Source organism: Brienomyrus brachyistius, chromosome 17 (assembly GCF_023856365.1).
Source record: "Brienomyrus brachyistius isolate T26 chromosome 17, BBRACH_0.4, whole genome shotgun sequence".
Taxonomy (NCBI): domain Eukaryota; kingdom Metazoa; phylum Chordata; class Actinopteri; order Osteoglossiformes; family Mormyridae; genus Brienomyrus; species Brienomyrus brachyistius.
Genome location: NC_064549.1, coordinates 5995880 through 6011915, shown reverse-complemented (window position 1 = coordinate 6011915; position 16036 = coordinate 5995880). Strand labels below are relative to the sequence as shown.

Here is a 16036-nt window from a genome sequence, read left to right as displayed (position 1 = left end):
CAGTTTTATGGTTATTTGAATGCCAAGTGGCCGTCTCGACACTCTGTGCCAAAACACCGACACCATAAACCGGTAACGTCATTGGTAACCGAAATGACGGAGTGAAACTGGCGGCGGCACCCAGAATCCACCTAGGCTGTCTGACGCTCTCTCCCCGAGTCACACTTCTGAGTTCCTGTTCGCTTCTGATGTTCTCCGGGGCCTCTCCTGGCTGCGGGTCCCCCTGTGCCAGAAGAGGGGTGAGAAAGCCGGCTCCTCCCACCTCTGCCGATCTGAACATTAGCACTCCGCGGTCAATATCCTCAGTACGCCAGCGTGGCACTACTTCACCCACAGAAGATTCTAACGGGACGTGGAACTACTGACTACCCCCCAGTGGTGTGGTGGTGAAGCACATCCCGGGTTGGAACCGAGACAAAGGCCCTCAGGTACAACAGAGTCCAACCAAGGGGATACAGCAGGTGACAGTGACAGGTCCAGTGGCGTTACTGCTCATCAGGTGAGGACCGCCAGATTGTGCTGTGACACTGCGCAGAAAACGCCCCCTAGGGGGGATGCCTTATGTGGGAAAACGCCCTGCTGAATGAGCACCGAATGTGGGGAATGCCCTGCCGAAGGAACGCCCTATGTGGGGAACGCCCAGCTGAAGGAACGCCCTAAACGGGGATCGCCCTGCTGAAGGAATGTCCCATACGGGGAACGCCCTGCTGAAGGAACGCCCTATACGGGGAACGCCCTGCTGAAGGAACGCCCTACACGGGGAACGCCCTGCTGAAGGAACGCCCTACACGGGGAACGCCCTATACGGGGAACGCCCTACACGGGGAACGCCCTATACGGGGAACGCCCTGCTGAAGGAACGCCCTATACGGGGAACGCCCTGCTGAAGGAACGCCCTACACGGGGAACGCCCTGCTGAAGGAACGCCCTATACGGGGAACGCCCTGCTGAAGGAACGCCCTATACGGGGAACGCCCTGCTGAAGGAACGCCCTACACGGGGAACGCCCTGCTGAAGGAACGCCCTACACGGGGAACGCCCTGCTGAAGGAACGCCCTACACAGGGAACGCCCTGCTGATGGAATGTCCCACATGGGGAACACCCTGCTGAAGGAACCCTCTATATAAGGAATGCCCTATGTGAGGAACGTGTGCAAGGAACACCTTGCACAGGGAACGCCCTGCTCAGTCATCATGAGGCGCCGCCCTGACTTGTAGGCCTGCACACTCATGCCCCCCCCCCGATCCCAGGCACAGGACACCGATCATGTGCTGCTCTCCCAGCTCCCAAAAATGGGTCATCTCCTGCCCCCATGGCCGTCCACCTCACCCCGCCCACAAACCACCTCTGAGTGCCAGATCAGCCGCATCACGTCTGGGGAAGGCAGACGAAGTGCATTAGAGAGAGGAAGCAAAAAAAGACATAATAATGACAGATAAATGAGAGATGATGAGCTGCAAGGCTTTGCTTACGGGCTGAGACTGAGGGAGAAACCCCACGGGCCTGTCAGCGGTTTACACAAGCGGGTACGAGGCTGGTGCCCAGGCGGCATCACTGAGGTCCTCACCCCACTGCAGCATCGATGCACTAATCACAGTGCGACAGGAGCTGCTTCAGGACATGAATACATTTCTTAAATTTATTCCAATCACTTTCTCCATAATCAGTTAGCTTTAATGGCAGCCCTGTGTGATTATTCCTGTTCCCACGACCAATTATAACACTGACAAAAAATGCTCCGCAACTCAATGCTTTTATCTCATGCACAATACATGTCCTGTCAGCCCCCCTGGACAGAGAAACCAATTTATCATCAGCAAATGCACCCCTAACCGGGTAAGATGTCTGATCTGACGGCGAGACATCAGTTTGCACCCTGCTGTTCCTCACATGTCCTCATCTGAGATTAGTTACACGTCATCCCTGATCCCGTCTGACACTCCCTAGCAACCGGTTCACCAACACTCTCCTTCGTGAAGTGAAAACCAAACTGATGGACGCACCCCACCCAGAGAGCATTTAATTCATATCGTTATAGGACTGTCATCTGTGACTGCATGTTTACTAGATAACCGCGGATAAATACGGTAACAGCAGTTTTACATGGGCATCCCATCTGGTGTGGCCCCGCCCACCTGCCCTGTGCTTCCTGGGAGAGGTGCTTTATGGGAAATGCATTGATGGGCGTGACACACATTCGATAGATATGAAGAAGTCAAATATATAATTTTACTGTGATCACAGACATTTCCCCAAACAGCAGGATCTACTGAGACATCCACGCCCCGGTTCCTGTTCTATTATTACTTCCAAAAACATCACACTTAAAAATAAACCATTGTACTTAAGGTCTAGTACTGTACATAGCTGGTAGAGTAAAATGTTGGTGCTGAATGCTTAAGGTAATTGTTAAATGGAGTTCCCCACAAAGACCCTTTATCTTGTGGGTGAAATAACATTAGGCAGATGTCTCAGAACCTGACTTGTCTCTTAAAATCAACACTGGTGAGACTGGGGGGGGGGGTGGCTGAACTGGCACCAAAAGGGTGTGGCAGGCAAAGCCTCGAGATATCCACACACCTTGCTTACCAAGGCTTGGCTCCGAATGTTTACTAGCCTTTACTAAATCAACTGGTTGCACTTAGCAGGAATCAATATCACATTATTGGACTCTCCATCGCTGAATTATGTCTGTCTGTTTTAATTTCCCAATTACCTACAGTTTTGCAGAATTAACCATGGCATGTCAGAGTGATATGTTTGAGGGGCTGGCTGCTGGTAATTTGCCAGCCGCATTATGAAAATGCTAATTAATACACTAATAAGCAAAGTAACACTTAGAGAGCATAAATTCATATTCAGAAAAATCACGAAGGCGTTTGAAGGAACGTCTCAGAGACCTAAAAATGACTCGAGAAGAACAACAGCGAGTGCTGTGACTGAAAATGCAGACAGACTCTCTATGCAGACTGAACAGTGGCTGGCATGGTGGTGGGCATACTGGGAATGCTGGGAAGAGACATCCTCACTGGCTGGGTGAGTCGGGAGGCCCCCATTTATTAGTATAGATTGGTCCTACCTTCTGTTATGGGCTGGCCCCCCGTCCTGGGTTGTTCCCTGCCTCGTGCCCATGGCTTCCGGGATAGGCTCCGGACCCCCCGTGACCCAGTAGGATAAGAGGTTTTGAAAATGGATGGATGGATGGTCCCATCTTTCCCTCATTCGCAGATACACGTCTTTTTCCCCCAGGAACTTGCACACCAGTCTGATACAAGCCTCCAAACTTGTAAGTCAATCTCACGACTGTTTGCTGATATGTCCGTCAACAGGGCTCCTTGATTTGACATTTACCTTTGTGTCGTAGGCTCCACTGGATAGGATCTCACTGCGAGGAGTGAAAGCCTGATCTCTGAATGTGCACACATCCCGCGATGGATCACATCACGTGCTGGATGTCTAAAACAGAGTCTTCCACCAAATGAACCGCACCCGGGCCGATTGTGCCTGCCAGCATGTGCGTTTAACTGGGAGCTGGAATGCACCAGTATGCGAGTAGTTACGTATTAGGGGCTGAGTTTTACATTCCGCGGCAACCTGAGTGCTGCTGCTTTCTCATCGCACAAACACACATCAAAGCGAAGCTATTCTCTGCAGTGCCGGCGATTTCATTCCTGACATTTCACTGGCTTTCTATCCATTTCAGATATTATGTACTGTCTCTTAACACTCTTGGGTCATTCACAGGGCTGCCACCTCTCACGCATCTGACGTGACACTCACGCTTTCACACTCTCACACAGGAAATCTTACAGCAAATGTATATTATTTCATTATAACCCTAAAATTAGCAACGTCCAAAGCATCGGGGTAGTTTGCAAACCCTACAGACTATTTGCAAGGTCATAAAACTGTCACATACATAAAACTGAGTGTGCATGGGTGTGCAGCCTTCAGCTGAAAATCTCACTTTACTGCATGTATAAATCCCCCTGGCCGATACTGTATCACATGATCTCGCTGCCGGCAGTCATGTGATCCCGCTCTACCGCAGCAGTATAAAAGTTTCTAGTGATCTTCCTTTTACCTCCATAAACTGCACTCCTCTTTTAAGCTCCTTTAATATTAAATCAATACTGCAGGAAGCTATATATACACTTAGAGAATGGTGCATTATTTATAGACAGAGGTAGCCGCTCCAGACTGGGGAGTATCAGGTGTAAACAGTACCTGCATGAACCAGGTGATCTTCCATCGGGGCATTATAACCAGGAGACGGGATACCAGAACCAGCTGATATGCCGGGACGCGGTAAACTGACCACAACCAGATGGATAATAATAAAGCGGTTTTCTACCTGTTTGTGACTCCGTGGCATGTAAACTCCGGTAGGCCTGCACTGGCTGTGACCATCTCCTATAAGAGTCATTACGCGGAGCTTTTGTTAAAACTGCTTCACTAAAGTATCTCATTTACAGCTCTCGTCCTGCTCCACTGCCTTCTATATTAATTTGAAAATTAACGACGGTTCTTTGCTGTAAGGCAAAGCTGTAAAATCCCGGACTAATTAAGCTGTAATGGTACCGAAGACATGGCTGTGAGATGATTTTAATTACTTTTTAAAATTAAAAGTAGAATACTGTGTGCATAGAAATTGTCTCTTAACTATATTTATATGACTATAAACATCTGCAAATCTGGCAAGAGCATATTAAATAGACCACATTCAATATGCGACATGTGAAATGCAGGACCGGTGTGCTGATGGGAGTTGGAGTTCATGGTCAGGTGGCACAACCACATTTGAGCGTGGCTTGGACTCCATTACCCATAAGCGCCTTAAGAGCAGGCCCTCGCTGAACATCCCTCCCAGGTGTTAAGTAAGAAAAACGTGGCCCCGTCGATGCTCGCGCTTTGATGTTACATTATTTAAGGGCCTATAAGAAAAGCCTGAGGGACAAACTTCACAGTGGGGCTTCTTCTCCAGCCTCGTGTATAACACACCGTGAGCGACAGGAAATATGCAGCTGCAGCTGTTACATTAACCAAGATAATGGCATATTCTAGGATCTTCCCAAGTAAATGCGTGTGTGAGGTGCAGGCTGATTGCGACACCCTTTCAGCAACGCTAAACGTGACATCTGCCACCTGGGCATGTCTACGGAGCATGGCAGAGACGCTAATCACTGACTGAGACTGAGAAACAGATACGGCAGCATGCAAAAAAAAAAACATACGGCGATGAGAGCTTTGCTGCACGCTGTCTGATCTGCAGCAAATGGGTGCGAAAAATGTTTGGTTGGCACCTACACGGGTCGTTTGTGCCTTCGTTAGCGGCGAGATGCTTTGGGAGTTCAATTAATTGGCCCTTTCAGAGATAAATTAGCATTCGGCGGGCGTTTTTAATTTATCTATTATGAAATGTGATTTGGACAAAAATATATATGTGTGTGTGTGGGACAAAACACATACACATACAAACACACATATATATATAATTATTTTGCAAACTGTCATTCACTACAATTAAAAAAAAACTACAGCCCAATTATTGGACAGCACATAAATATGTGCAATGTAAACAGAGTAATTATGCCAGCGAGATACGTCATATGGGCACAACGAAAAACAGCCCAATCTGAAAATAGCTCAGCCCTGTCCAGCTTGCCCACTGAACTGTGTCTCCTCTGTAGACCCCGAGGATTAGGTTTGGTAATGGATGGACCCTAAAATCACAGTCAGATTGATCCTGTAGAGAAATATTACCCCAGCTGCCAGAGAGCAGGAAGCGTATAGATCAACAGCAGCGGCAGTAAACATGCTTTTATGGCCTGTGATATAGAGCTGGACCTGTAGAGGGCACCGCCTAATGACTTTATCATTTTACACACTGTGTTAACCCTTCGCTGCACTCACTGCATATGTTAACTCACTGCATGTCTAAAGCAATTGTTGCATTCACTGCATGCATTCACTCATTGCATGTGAGGACCTTGCAGTGGGGAAAACAACTGTTCATACTACTGTGGATGAATTTAACAACCTTTAGTAGTTGGGTCCTCGGTATCAATGAGCTTCCATCATCTATTTTTATTTTTTGAAAGAATAATTTTGACCCAAACAGATTTTTCTGGCCCTTTCTGAAGGGTTTCCACTGCCTTGCACTGCCACCTGCTGAACAAATTTGAAACAACGAGGATAACAAAGGAGGATCCCTGGAGGCAGTGTTACCATGGACATTTGACTTCTTGACTGACCTTGAGGGGGGCGGACCGCCACGGCACCCTGACGAGTGACACAGACGCAGTGGCTGCACGTGTGTCATCTTACATTCGGCTTTGAATGTGCAGTGCTAAACGAGTCACGTGTACAGGACCCTGACCCGAGTTGCGTTGTTCTATCAGCTGTCACGTCTATTTTGAGGTGGCCCGCGTGCTCTGAATGTTTGCTTGCCTCACAAAGGAACAGACATGAAAGTCTCAGAGTGCCGTAGGACCGACATCAGTAAGTAGCTACAATGAGCGATTTTTATACAGGGAAAACATATACAAGATATATAAATTTAAAAAAAAGTCACCAGCCTCTAACATGGTTTAACAGGGTAGCAAAACTTGACCTGGGGGCTGACGTTATGAAAGTTACTAGAACATCATTCTAACTTAATGTTTTATTTCCTATTTGTGACAGTCGTTGCTTTGTAATTGTTTAGACTGCCCTAGGCGACTGAACAAAAAGGCTTAGTGTTCCTTATTAGCAGTTTGTGCTTTTATTTTCAAATTAACATGCGGAGCTGAATGCCGCGTTAAGGGTTATTGTTCCATTAGCAGAGGGACAGTGTTGCTGGCTGTCAGTCACTAACGATAACGGCAGCCTCTTCAGTGTCGGGGCACCAGTCAGGCAGGCGGGAAGTGCACAGTGTTTATTTTAGCTGTCTCTGCTGGTCCTCATGCCTCTTAACCAAAGGGAATTTCCGCCAGGAAGTTTGTACTGCTTTTGTTGCTGTGCTTTTCTTAAAAGTATCAACATTGTTGTTTAGGATCTGAAGACCCGCAGAATCTGAACGGACAAATGGTGAGAGTCTGGTTTGTGTCATGTATACATCGTCCAATGAAAAACACCTCTCTGCATTATTCCAGGAGGGTGAAAAAACACATTTTCTCAGAAACGGATTAACAAAATAAACCTAACACAATGTAATCAGATGTCCTTAGCACCTCAAATATAAACCTTTATCTTTACACAGCTGTCAGAGAATGGTTTCCTATTCTAAGTGCACTGACTTGGGCTGTTGTCAGTGAGATAATTAGTGTCTACAACTAATCTTGCTTTGTTCCATCTATAGTAAAAAAGTTACAATCGTCAAAAAGTGGACTTATGTGGTTTTCATCGGGCAGCAATGAAATACTGTAATTGTTAGTAAAGATTTAGCACATCTACTCTGGTTGTTGCAGTTGGTCACTAACTACTCTGCTATGCATATTTGTCCAATGCAGCACTGTCACATTGCAGCTAACTGTCTAACTGCTGTAATCCAACTTAAACACATAGCTTAAGAGTATAATTGCAGCATCCTTCTCAGGATTTGAGCCCAGAGTGATTCTGCGGTTCAGATATTAAATTTGACACCGGGCTGCAGGTGCTACCTTCAGTTTACAATAGTGTTTCCTATTCCGGTCCTTGGGGACCCGCAGGTGGTCCACAATTTTGCTCCCTCCCAGCTCCCTCTCAGATAGTTCACATTTTTGCTCCCTCCCAGCTCCCTGTTAGATAGTCCACTTTTTTCCTCCAGTACCTGGGAGGTTTACGGTAATTCCCGACTTCTTTCCGAGGGCCGGAATGAGGAGCCTGCGGCTGGCCAACACGAGCACTGCCAGGCGTGCTTCAGGGTACAGTGCCGGGCCCCACCGGCACCCCCTGTCTCCTGTGCCACGATCAGCTGCCAACTGCTCTGCGGCGCCGTCTTCCACCGCTGTAAGGAGGAGGAGCACCGGATGCTGTGCCCCCGCGAGACAGTGCCCTGCCTGAATGCTGACTATGGCTGCCCCTTCACCATGCCTCGCTGCCGGCTTGCCCGCCACCTCGAGGCTTGTCCGGCAAGTCTGGTGACCTGCTCGCTGGACTGGAACCGCTGGCCTGCCACCGAAGCGGATGCCGCATTCTGCCAGAGCGTTGTCAAAGACCGCAGGTCTGGAGAACCCCTGGACCTGGCGGTGGCCCTAAGGGACCAGAGGCTGCTGTTCAGCAACTTTAAGTTGGACACCCTCTTCCCTGAGCTGATGAAACCGGCGGAGATGGTCACAGAGGAGGCGCAGAAGGCAGCAAGCAGGGGTCCCATCAGGGATGGGGGATTCTCTGAGCTCGAAGGGGAGCCTCTGGTCATCAGCAAGGATGCCCCAGAGGTACAGGAGCTAACGCAAGAAGAACGTGACGCCCTGGCTAAGAGTCACGAGGTGGCTGGGATCGATAGCTACAAAGCCTGGGAGAGCATTTTTAGCAAGGAGCTGCAAGGCTGCAGGCGGGAGCCCCAGGAGCAGGTGAGCAGCCTGGCAGCGGGGAACGGGAACCAAGAAAAAGAAGAACGGAATATAAAGCAACTGGCAGAAGGTACCGAAAGCTCCCCAAGAAATGGGAGAGCAGGCGCCACAGAAGATAGCAAAACAGGCCTAGCTCCCTGGCAGGATGGGGTTCTAGAAAGGCTGGGGAAGGAGGTGAATATCGCAGAGTACAACATGTACCTGGTGCACCATGGGAGCATGCTGATCCACTTCGGGCAGCTGGAGGCCTGCACTCCCAGGGAGAGGGACTTTGTCTATGGAGCACTGGAGCCCATCGAAGTGGAGACGGTGCATAGCTACAGTGTTCCGTCCAGCTACAGGGCGAAGCGGAGCTTCCTCAAGAATTCTTCCCTTCGGGTGAAGAGGTCAACCAAAGAAACTGACACGTTTGACCTTGGAGTGTCCGTGGAGGATATCTCGAAGTGCGATGAGGTCAAGGCCATGCTGGTCTGCTCCCTGGAACGGGAGTTGAGGGGACATCCCATCAGCGAGATGGTGACCTCGGACGGCCTCTTTGTGGACATCGGGACCCAGACCTACAACTTTGCTTCAGCACCGTTCAGGGCAGGGGCTACCCTAGCCGACATCACCGCCGGCCGGCCGCCGGGCCTGCACGTTCAGATTCAGGCGGAGTCCGTCACCAGGAGGCACAACAAGGCCAGCTCCATCTTCACCTTCCTGTGCGGCCACACCTTCCGGAGAGATGAGTTCGCCTGGCACTTCCGTAATGTTCACTCGGACCTGTGCTCAGTGCTGGACGGATGGTTCCAGCAGCGCTGCCCGCTAGCCTACCTCGGCTGCACCTACAGACAGATCCGGTTCCAGCCATCCACTCACAGGGCCACCGTCAGCTACGATGGGGACTCTGGCACCTTCGCACTCAGGCCGCAGTTGCCGCCGGAGCTTCTCGGGGGGGCCCGCGGCCCAGACGGCCTCAGCAAGCTCCCATTGGAGGTGCTACAGAGCGTTGCCAGCTACCTGGACAGTTTCAGCCTGTCCCAGCTCTCCCAGGTGTCCCGGTTAATGAGGGACGTATGTGCCACACTGCTGCAGGACAGGGGAATGGTTTCTCTGAGGTGGGAGAGGGAGACTGACCCTGATGGGAAGTCCAGCTGGAGGAACAGAGTGAAGGTGAGCTCAGTCTAATGCAGTACCACACACAGCATGGACTGTCTAACGTGGTACCATGCATAGCACAGAGTGTCTAATGCAGTACCACACACAGCACAGACTAACACAGTACCACACACAGCACAGAATAATGCAGTACCATGCACAGCAGTCGAATGCAGTTCCACACACAGCACAGTCTAATGCAGTATCATGCACAGCAGTCTAATGCAGTACCACACACAGCAAAGTCTAATGCAGTACCATGCATAGCACAGAGTGTATAGCATAGTACCATACACAGCACAGTCCATCTAATGCAGTACCACACACAGTAGTCTGTCTAATGCAGTACCAAGCACAGCACAGACTAACACAGTACCATGCACAGCACAGTTTGCCTAACAAAATGCCATACACAGCAAAGTCTAACACTGTACCATAAACACCACAGTGTGTCTAACGCAATACTACGCACAGCACATCCAGTCCACATGAGACTGTGTAGATCTCCCAAGTTTTTCAGTGCCTGCACTGTGCATCAGCAGTATTATTACTATAAATAAACGGATGCTGAGAGTGGACCTCCCTGCTGTCAGTCAGGCGTCCGGGTCATTCTGGCTGCCCCTCTGAGTAACCGTGCCATCACCTCTACGCCTGGTGGTGTTCACAAACAGCATATGGACCACCCCTGAGAGTCAGACTCGCACTGGGAGTCACGTTTTACAGTGACTTCCCTGCCCCAATGCCGGTCAAAAACAGCCATGTCGATTGGGTCTGGGCATGGGCCACAAAACACATCTGAACTCAGGTACCAGACCCAGGCACATCACACACATAGCCATGCACGATGAACACACACACGCCAAAATACACACACTCAAACTGATCCAGCAGCAGCGCGCAGAATAGCTAACAACAACCAAGACCATCCATTCGAGACCACTAAAAAAACATGGATATAATTCAGAATTTTATTAATTAAAATGGATTTTATTACGTTTTATCGATTTGCATGAAATTAAGTATGTAATTTTTTTCCGTTACCGTTCATCATTGCATTCTTAATTATGCTCCAAAAGTCGCCCGGGTGGCCCCGCCGGCCGGAGACATTGGCTCTCTGCAGGGCGATGTTAGGAACGTGTTAATGCTACGCAGGAGCTCACAGCATGCTGCTCAGTAAGGGTTTGTTTAGGGACAGCAAGTAGGTTACAACTAATTACCACCCTGCTGCTAATGCTGCCTTCGTGATTTATTTGTTGACTCGTGGATGTTATTAATGAGCAAAACATATTAAATGGTCTAATGCAAAATATAAAGGCTGCAACAAATATTTCTCACTGCTGTCCGCCTAACAGATGCTGCATATATACATAGATCCACTGTGACCCTGCCCTCCTCGTTATGGCTATATAAGTAGCCACACCCATTTATTTCCATATATGGGTTGTAGAGGCGGGGCCACATGTAAGGCACCACCTCCTCCCCTCTGTCGCGTTCTGGATATTTCAGCCCACTGCGCTCTAATTTCCAGGGATTGTATTGACGGCCTCACTGCCGCTGGCCCGATTCTGCCCCCTACAGGTGTGGCAGTTCAGCAGCTCCTTCAGCACCGTGCAGCAGTGGCGCTTCGATGACATGCCCTCCATGGCGGAGCACCTCCGGGCCTGTCCCTTCTACCAGACGGAGGAGAAGAGCCGGCCGGTGGCCCTGGTGGGCTTGAGCGACGGCCCAGTCTGTCTCCCAGCGTCCGCGCTCAGCTTATCTGGATCTCCAGAGCCCTAACTGGATAAGTGGCTATTGAGAATGATTTTATTCACTTAGCAGACGCTCTCAGCCAGAGCGACGCAAAAAAAAAATATGTAATAGAGTCAGTGCGTCAACAATGGGCAGCAGTGAAAACACACTGATAGCATTTACAGTGAGTGACGTGCAATATTAGCCTTAGCAGTAAAAGTGGCTTGCAGTACAAAGCCATTAGCCCTCCTTTGCGCTGAAGGGTACTTGTGGTTTGCGTATCGGAGTACCCGAGTAGATCAGGAGACTGCAGGCATGACGATCTCCGAAGCGCGTCCCTATACAGGTGGCCGTGAACCACGAGGCTGTCGCTGGCGAAGTGCTGTGTGTGGAGACACACCGGTGTGTGTGAATAGAGATCGATCCGCATCTGAATGCGTGTTTGAAGGACTTATTCTCTGTTTTTGAATGAATGAGTTACTGCGGTTGCGAGCGATGAAGCGACGCCTTCGGGAATCCACGGATGGGCAAGGACGAGAGGATCCATTTAACCGTGTTTCTGTACGTGTCACGTTCTCAACGGGGGATGTTTAATACTTTGTTATTCAGCTTGGACGCAAAATGCGTCATCTTATATCTGTTTGTATAAGTGATGTCTTAATGGTCCGCATCTCACATGATAGATTCAACGCAAGATAAATCACTCCTTTCTGTTTGACGGCCTCGTTAATGACCACATTCACTGCAGAGAGACAAACAGATAAAACCAACTGCATGTTTCAATTTAAAAAAACACTATTACTGGGTTACTGGTTTATTGAACTAAATAAGTTAGTCGAGCACTTTGGATTTCTTCTGTGTGGGTATGTAAAATAAAAAATACAAATTATCCCAGCGCAATAGAGGTTTTTGGAAGAGTCATACTGCCTCCCAGTGGAGAAGAAGATAAGCAGCAGCTGTTTCCTTTAAAGACCCTTCATTGATGCTTGGTGTAAAACGGCGTGTTTCTGATGGGATTTGTGGTGGTAATTTAAAACATGCTAACAAGTGGATGAAATTAACAGCACTGCCCCGTGTGAACAATGCGATGCGTGCCATTTCAAATATTTATCTGCATCTCCATCTGTTAACGATCTCTGACTTCTGATTGCGTATTTAACACTGCAACCGACGTGTTAGCAGTCATAGTGACGCGCAAGGTGATGCCTGTGACCTCCTCTTGGGGGCGCTTCAGTGTTACACTCCAGAGAAAGCTGTACGAGGTGATCATCACGCTGATAAACTGCTGTCAGGCAGCAATAACCTCATTCAAGATCTACAGGGCAGTAAAACGTCGTTAAGGTTTTAAAATGAATGTAACGTCCTACTGTGTAAAATATCCTATTACAAAGCAGGCATAATAAAAATATCCAAATATCCATTTTCCATATCTGCTTGTCCTATGCAGGGTCGCAGGGCTCTGGAGCCTATCCCAGAAGCTATGACCGTAAGGCAGGGAAAAACCCAGGATGGGGCGCCAACCCATTGCAAGGCACCATTCACACACATTACAACAAAAATATTAAGACATTACTTGTTTTTATGTTGCGTTTAAATCGCATATATCTCTTTTTTAATACTCAGTATTAAATATACAGTTCAAGAGGTTAATACTTGTAATCCGAGAATTATCCCGAAATACATCTTATCAAATGAATGAAAAAGGCTTGAGAAATGCAACAGAAATAGACAGGTAATAATGCTTTTAGTCCAGAGCACAGCTGAGCATATCTAAGCGAGAAGGTTTCGCTGGTCGTTTCCCATCTACGTCACCATGAAAGCGGCAGAGTGCTGGCTTCAGTTAGTGGTGCCGCACTTAAGGGTCTAAGTAAGTACTGGTGCATTTGCAGCAAGGATAGCCATTCAAGGCCCTTGCTAGATGGTTGACGTCATTCGTGATGCTCACTGATAATCAGCGGCGCCGACTTCCAAAGACAGGGGAAGGGGCAGGTCACCCTGCCCGGAGATGGAACATAGAACCAAAGATGTTCTGCAGTAATACAGAGCACTGGAATGCCGGACATACGGTACCAGTCAAAAGTGTGGACGCACCTACCCATAGAAAGGTTTATTTTTACTATTCTCTACATTTTAGAATAATTATAAAGACATCAAAACTATAAAATAACATACCATGTTTTTCAGACCATAAGACGCACCTAGTTTTAGAGGAGGGAAATGAAGAAAAAATAGTGTCCTAAAATATTTGATGTCAACCATGTAAAGTGAACAGCAGTCAAAAGCAGCATTAAGAACCATCATCACTGTCATTAGCAAATAAAGTCAGTAAAACCAATAAAAGTACAAAAAAACAAGGAGACACTTCAGTAATAAAATAGGATAGACTTTCTCCCCACTTTTGGGGGAGAAAAAGTGCGTCTTATGGTCCAAAAAATACGGCATATGGAACTATACACTGGCTTAAAAAGTATTTTTAAAAATCATTTACTTGGGGGGGGGGGGGGGGGGGCAGCTCTGCGAGTTGGGACTCAGAAGGTTGCCGGCTCAAATTCCTAGGTGAGGTTGACAGAGTGATCCCACCATTGGGCCCTTGATCAAGGCCCTTAATTACTCCAGGGACTGGCTGACCCTACTGTCTCCTCTACACCAGTTTCATGAGGTGGCTTCCTGTGATGCTTAATCAGCTGTGCTGAAGGAGCTCGCACATATATGCTGAGCACTCACTGGCAGCTTTTCCTTCACTCCCTGGTCAAACCCCTCCCAAATCTCTACTGCGTTTCGGTCAGGTGGCCAGGTCATGTGATGTGACACTCTATCACCCCACTTTAAAGGCAGCTTGGCATCTTTTCACTGAAACCTAACTCAGTTTATTCTGGCAGGACAAAATCAAACAGGTATGGGAAACACGGGCAGCACAAATTAACCGTAATTTCCTGAGGGTAACCTGGTGCGAATGTGTGAATTAGCAGTTTTAGTAAATATGCCACTGAAGGAGCAGGAGACGTGGGAGTTACAGTGATCCGAGAAGCTCCTCTAAGCTCCTCAGTCGAACCCGGGTCATCTTAATGCCTTCAGTCTCACCCATCATGAAGGACAAATGTCTCGGTCACTTTGGAGCATAACTTTTGGGTATCTCACTTGCAGCTGAAACCCACTGGCTGTCTGGTGGAGGCAGGAACGTGGGCAGGCTGATTTTCGGCAGATATGCGAAGGGCCGTGGGCGTTGATTTCTGCACATTTCTCTCCCGTTTTCCGGGGGATGCAGGTTACATATTAAAATGAAGGCTATCCTGCCAGAATGTGTCCTCTACTGGCAGCTCCTTCGTTCTGGTTTTATAAACCCGTTTTGATTTATGGTTCAATTTGGGCGAAATGGAGCGATAGCACGGAGCTTGTTTGGCTGTTCGTATTCCATCCCCTATCAGAAAAAACAGTAAAACCAAAAAGTTACTGACTGATAACAGCCTCTTCCTAATGCACATTTGTTTTGATTTCTTTTTTAGAAGATTAGCTTTCACTTTCTGCTGAAATATCTGATATTCTTTATGCAGAAATGGAAAGACAACGTCTTGATGCTCACAATGAATAAAAATACTGTTGGAAACGGATTAGCCGGTTAAACATACAAAATCAGGTGTACTTTAGCAGATATTTTCCCTGTATTTGGATACTTAAATAATAAGTCTTGCCAAGGGAGATGTGAGCCATTGTGCATGCATAAGAGGATTACTGTGTTAATAGGACTGACCCTGTGCTCACCGCCAGGTGGAGATCATTTGGCTTTACAAGGGAGGTGCGCTATGCTGAGGCTTACAGGCTGTTCGTGGGAGTTTTACTCACACAAAAATACTCTGAGGGCAGAACGAAAAATAGGACAATGACATCTGATGGCTTGGACCCGCCTCTTCTACAATCTGATTGGTTCTCTCTCTGAACCAATCACTTTTCGTTATGCCCTCAGGACATTTTTGTGTAAGTAAAATCCCATGTGCTCACAGGTCATTCCAAAGCAGGAGTGCAGCATGAATTTTATGCCACGCTACAGCGTGCTGAGAGTCAGCCAAGGATACAGTGCTCCTGGATCAACACGACTGTTACGGAAATTGATGAATGGAGCTTGTAGCTCAAAGATCTTGACAGTCTATAGACCAATAAATGACAGCTAGGAAAGTCTTTGCTATGCCTATATCTGCCCTATATTCAGGAGCAGGGCAAACGGGATGAGCAGCTTATAAAGATGGGCTTCAGCCAACCTAAAATGCAACGGCGCATTTAAGAGTTTAGCTTCCGTATCTGAAGCTTGTGAAAAGTCAGTCGTGTCGGGAATAACAAGCGGGGGCTGATCTCGGCCTTACACTCCACATCTCAGAACAGCTCAGGCGAGCATGGAGGTGCGGGGAAGCCCGCTGGGCCCATGCCATGCGGAGTGAGCCTGTGGATCTGAGAGAGTGGCGCAAAGTAGCGCAAGATATGTCGTGATGAATCACCAATCAGAAAGCTCGTTTCATTCTCACAAGGGAATGTGACAGAAATGACTGCACACTTCTGGGGAAAGCATGTCGTTTAGCTTATCTACGGATCCTTCTGGAGACAAATAAGAACAGGGATATATCTGTGTGAAATCTCTGCGTGCAAA

At 48.1% G+C, this 16036-nt stretch overlaps 1 protein-coding gene across 1 annotated transcript; it reads left to right on the top strand.

The window, feature by feature from the left end:
• Window positions 1-6382: 6382 nt before the first annotated feature.
• Window positions 6383-12816, top strand: LOC125711741 (F-box only protein 40-like). The gene is made up of 4 exons (XM_048980973.1): window positions 6383-6502; window positions 7035-7069; window positions 7828-9684; window positions 11248-12816. The coding sequence occupies exons 1-4, from the start codon at window positions 6469-6471 to the stop codon at window positions 11446-11448; spliced, it is 2127 nt and encodes a 708-aa protein (XP_048836930.1). The 5' UTR covers window positions 6383-6468; the 3' UTR covers window positions 11449-12816.
• The last annotated feature ends 3220 nt before the right edge of the window (window positions 12817-16036 follow it).

Bases quoted from the DNA above. Each gene is read 5' to 3' on its own strand.
- LOC125711741 (XM_048980973.1), top strand. From the start codon at position 6,469: ATGAAAGTCTCAGAGTGCCGTAGGACCGACATCA. The intron at 6,503-7,034 runs GTAAGTAGCTAC...ATTGTTGTTTAG, and splicing joins GTGCCGTAGGACCGACATCA to GATCTGAAGACCCGCAGAAT. The intron at 7,070-7,827 runs GTGAGAGTCTGG...CTTCTTTCCGAG, and splicing joins AGAATCTGAACGGACAAATG to GGCCGGAATGAGGAGCCTGC.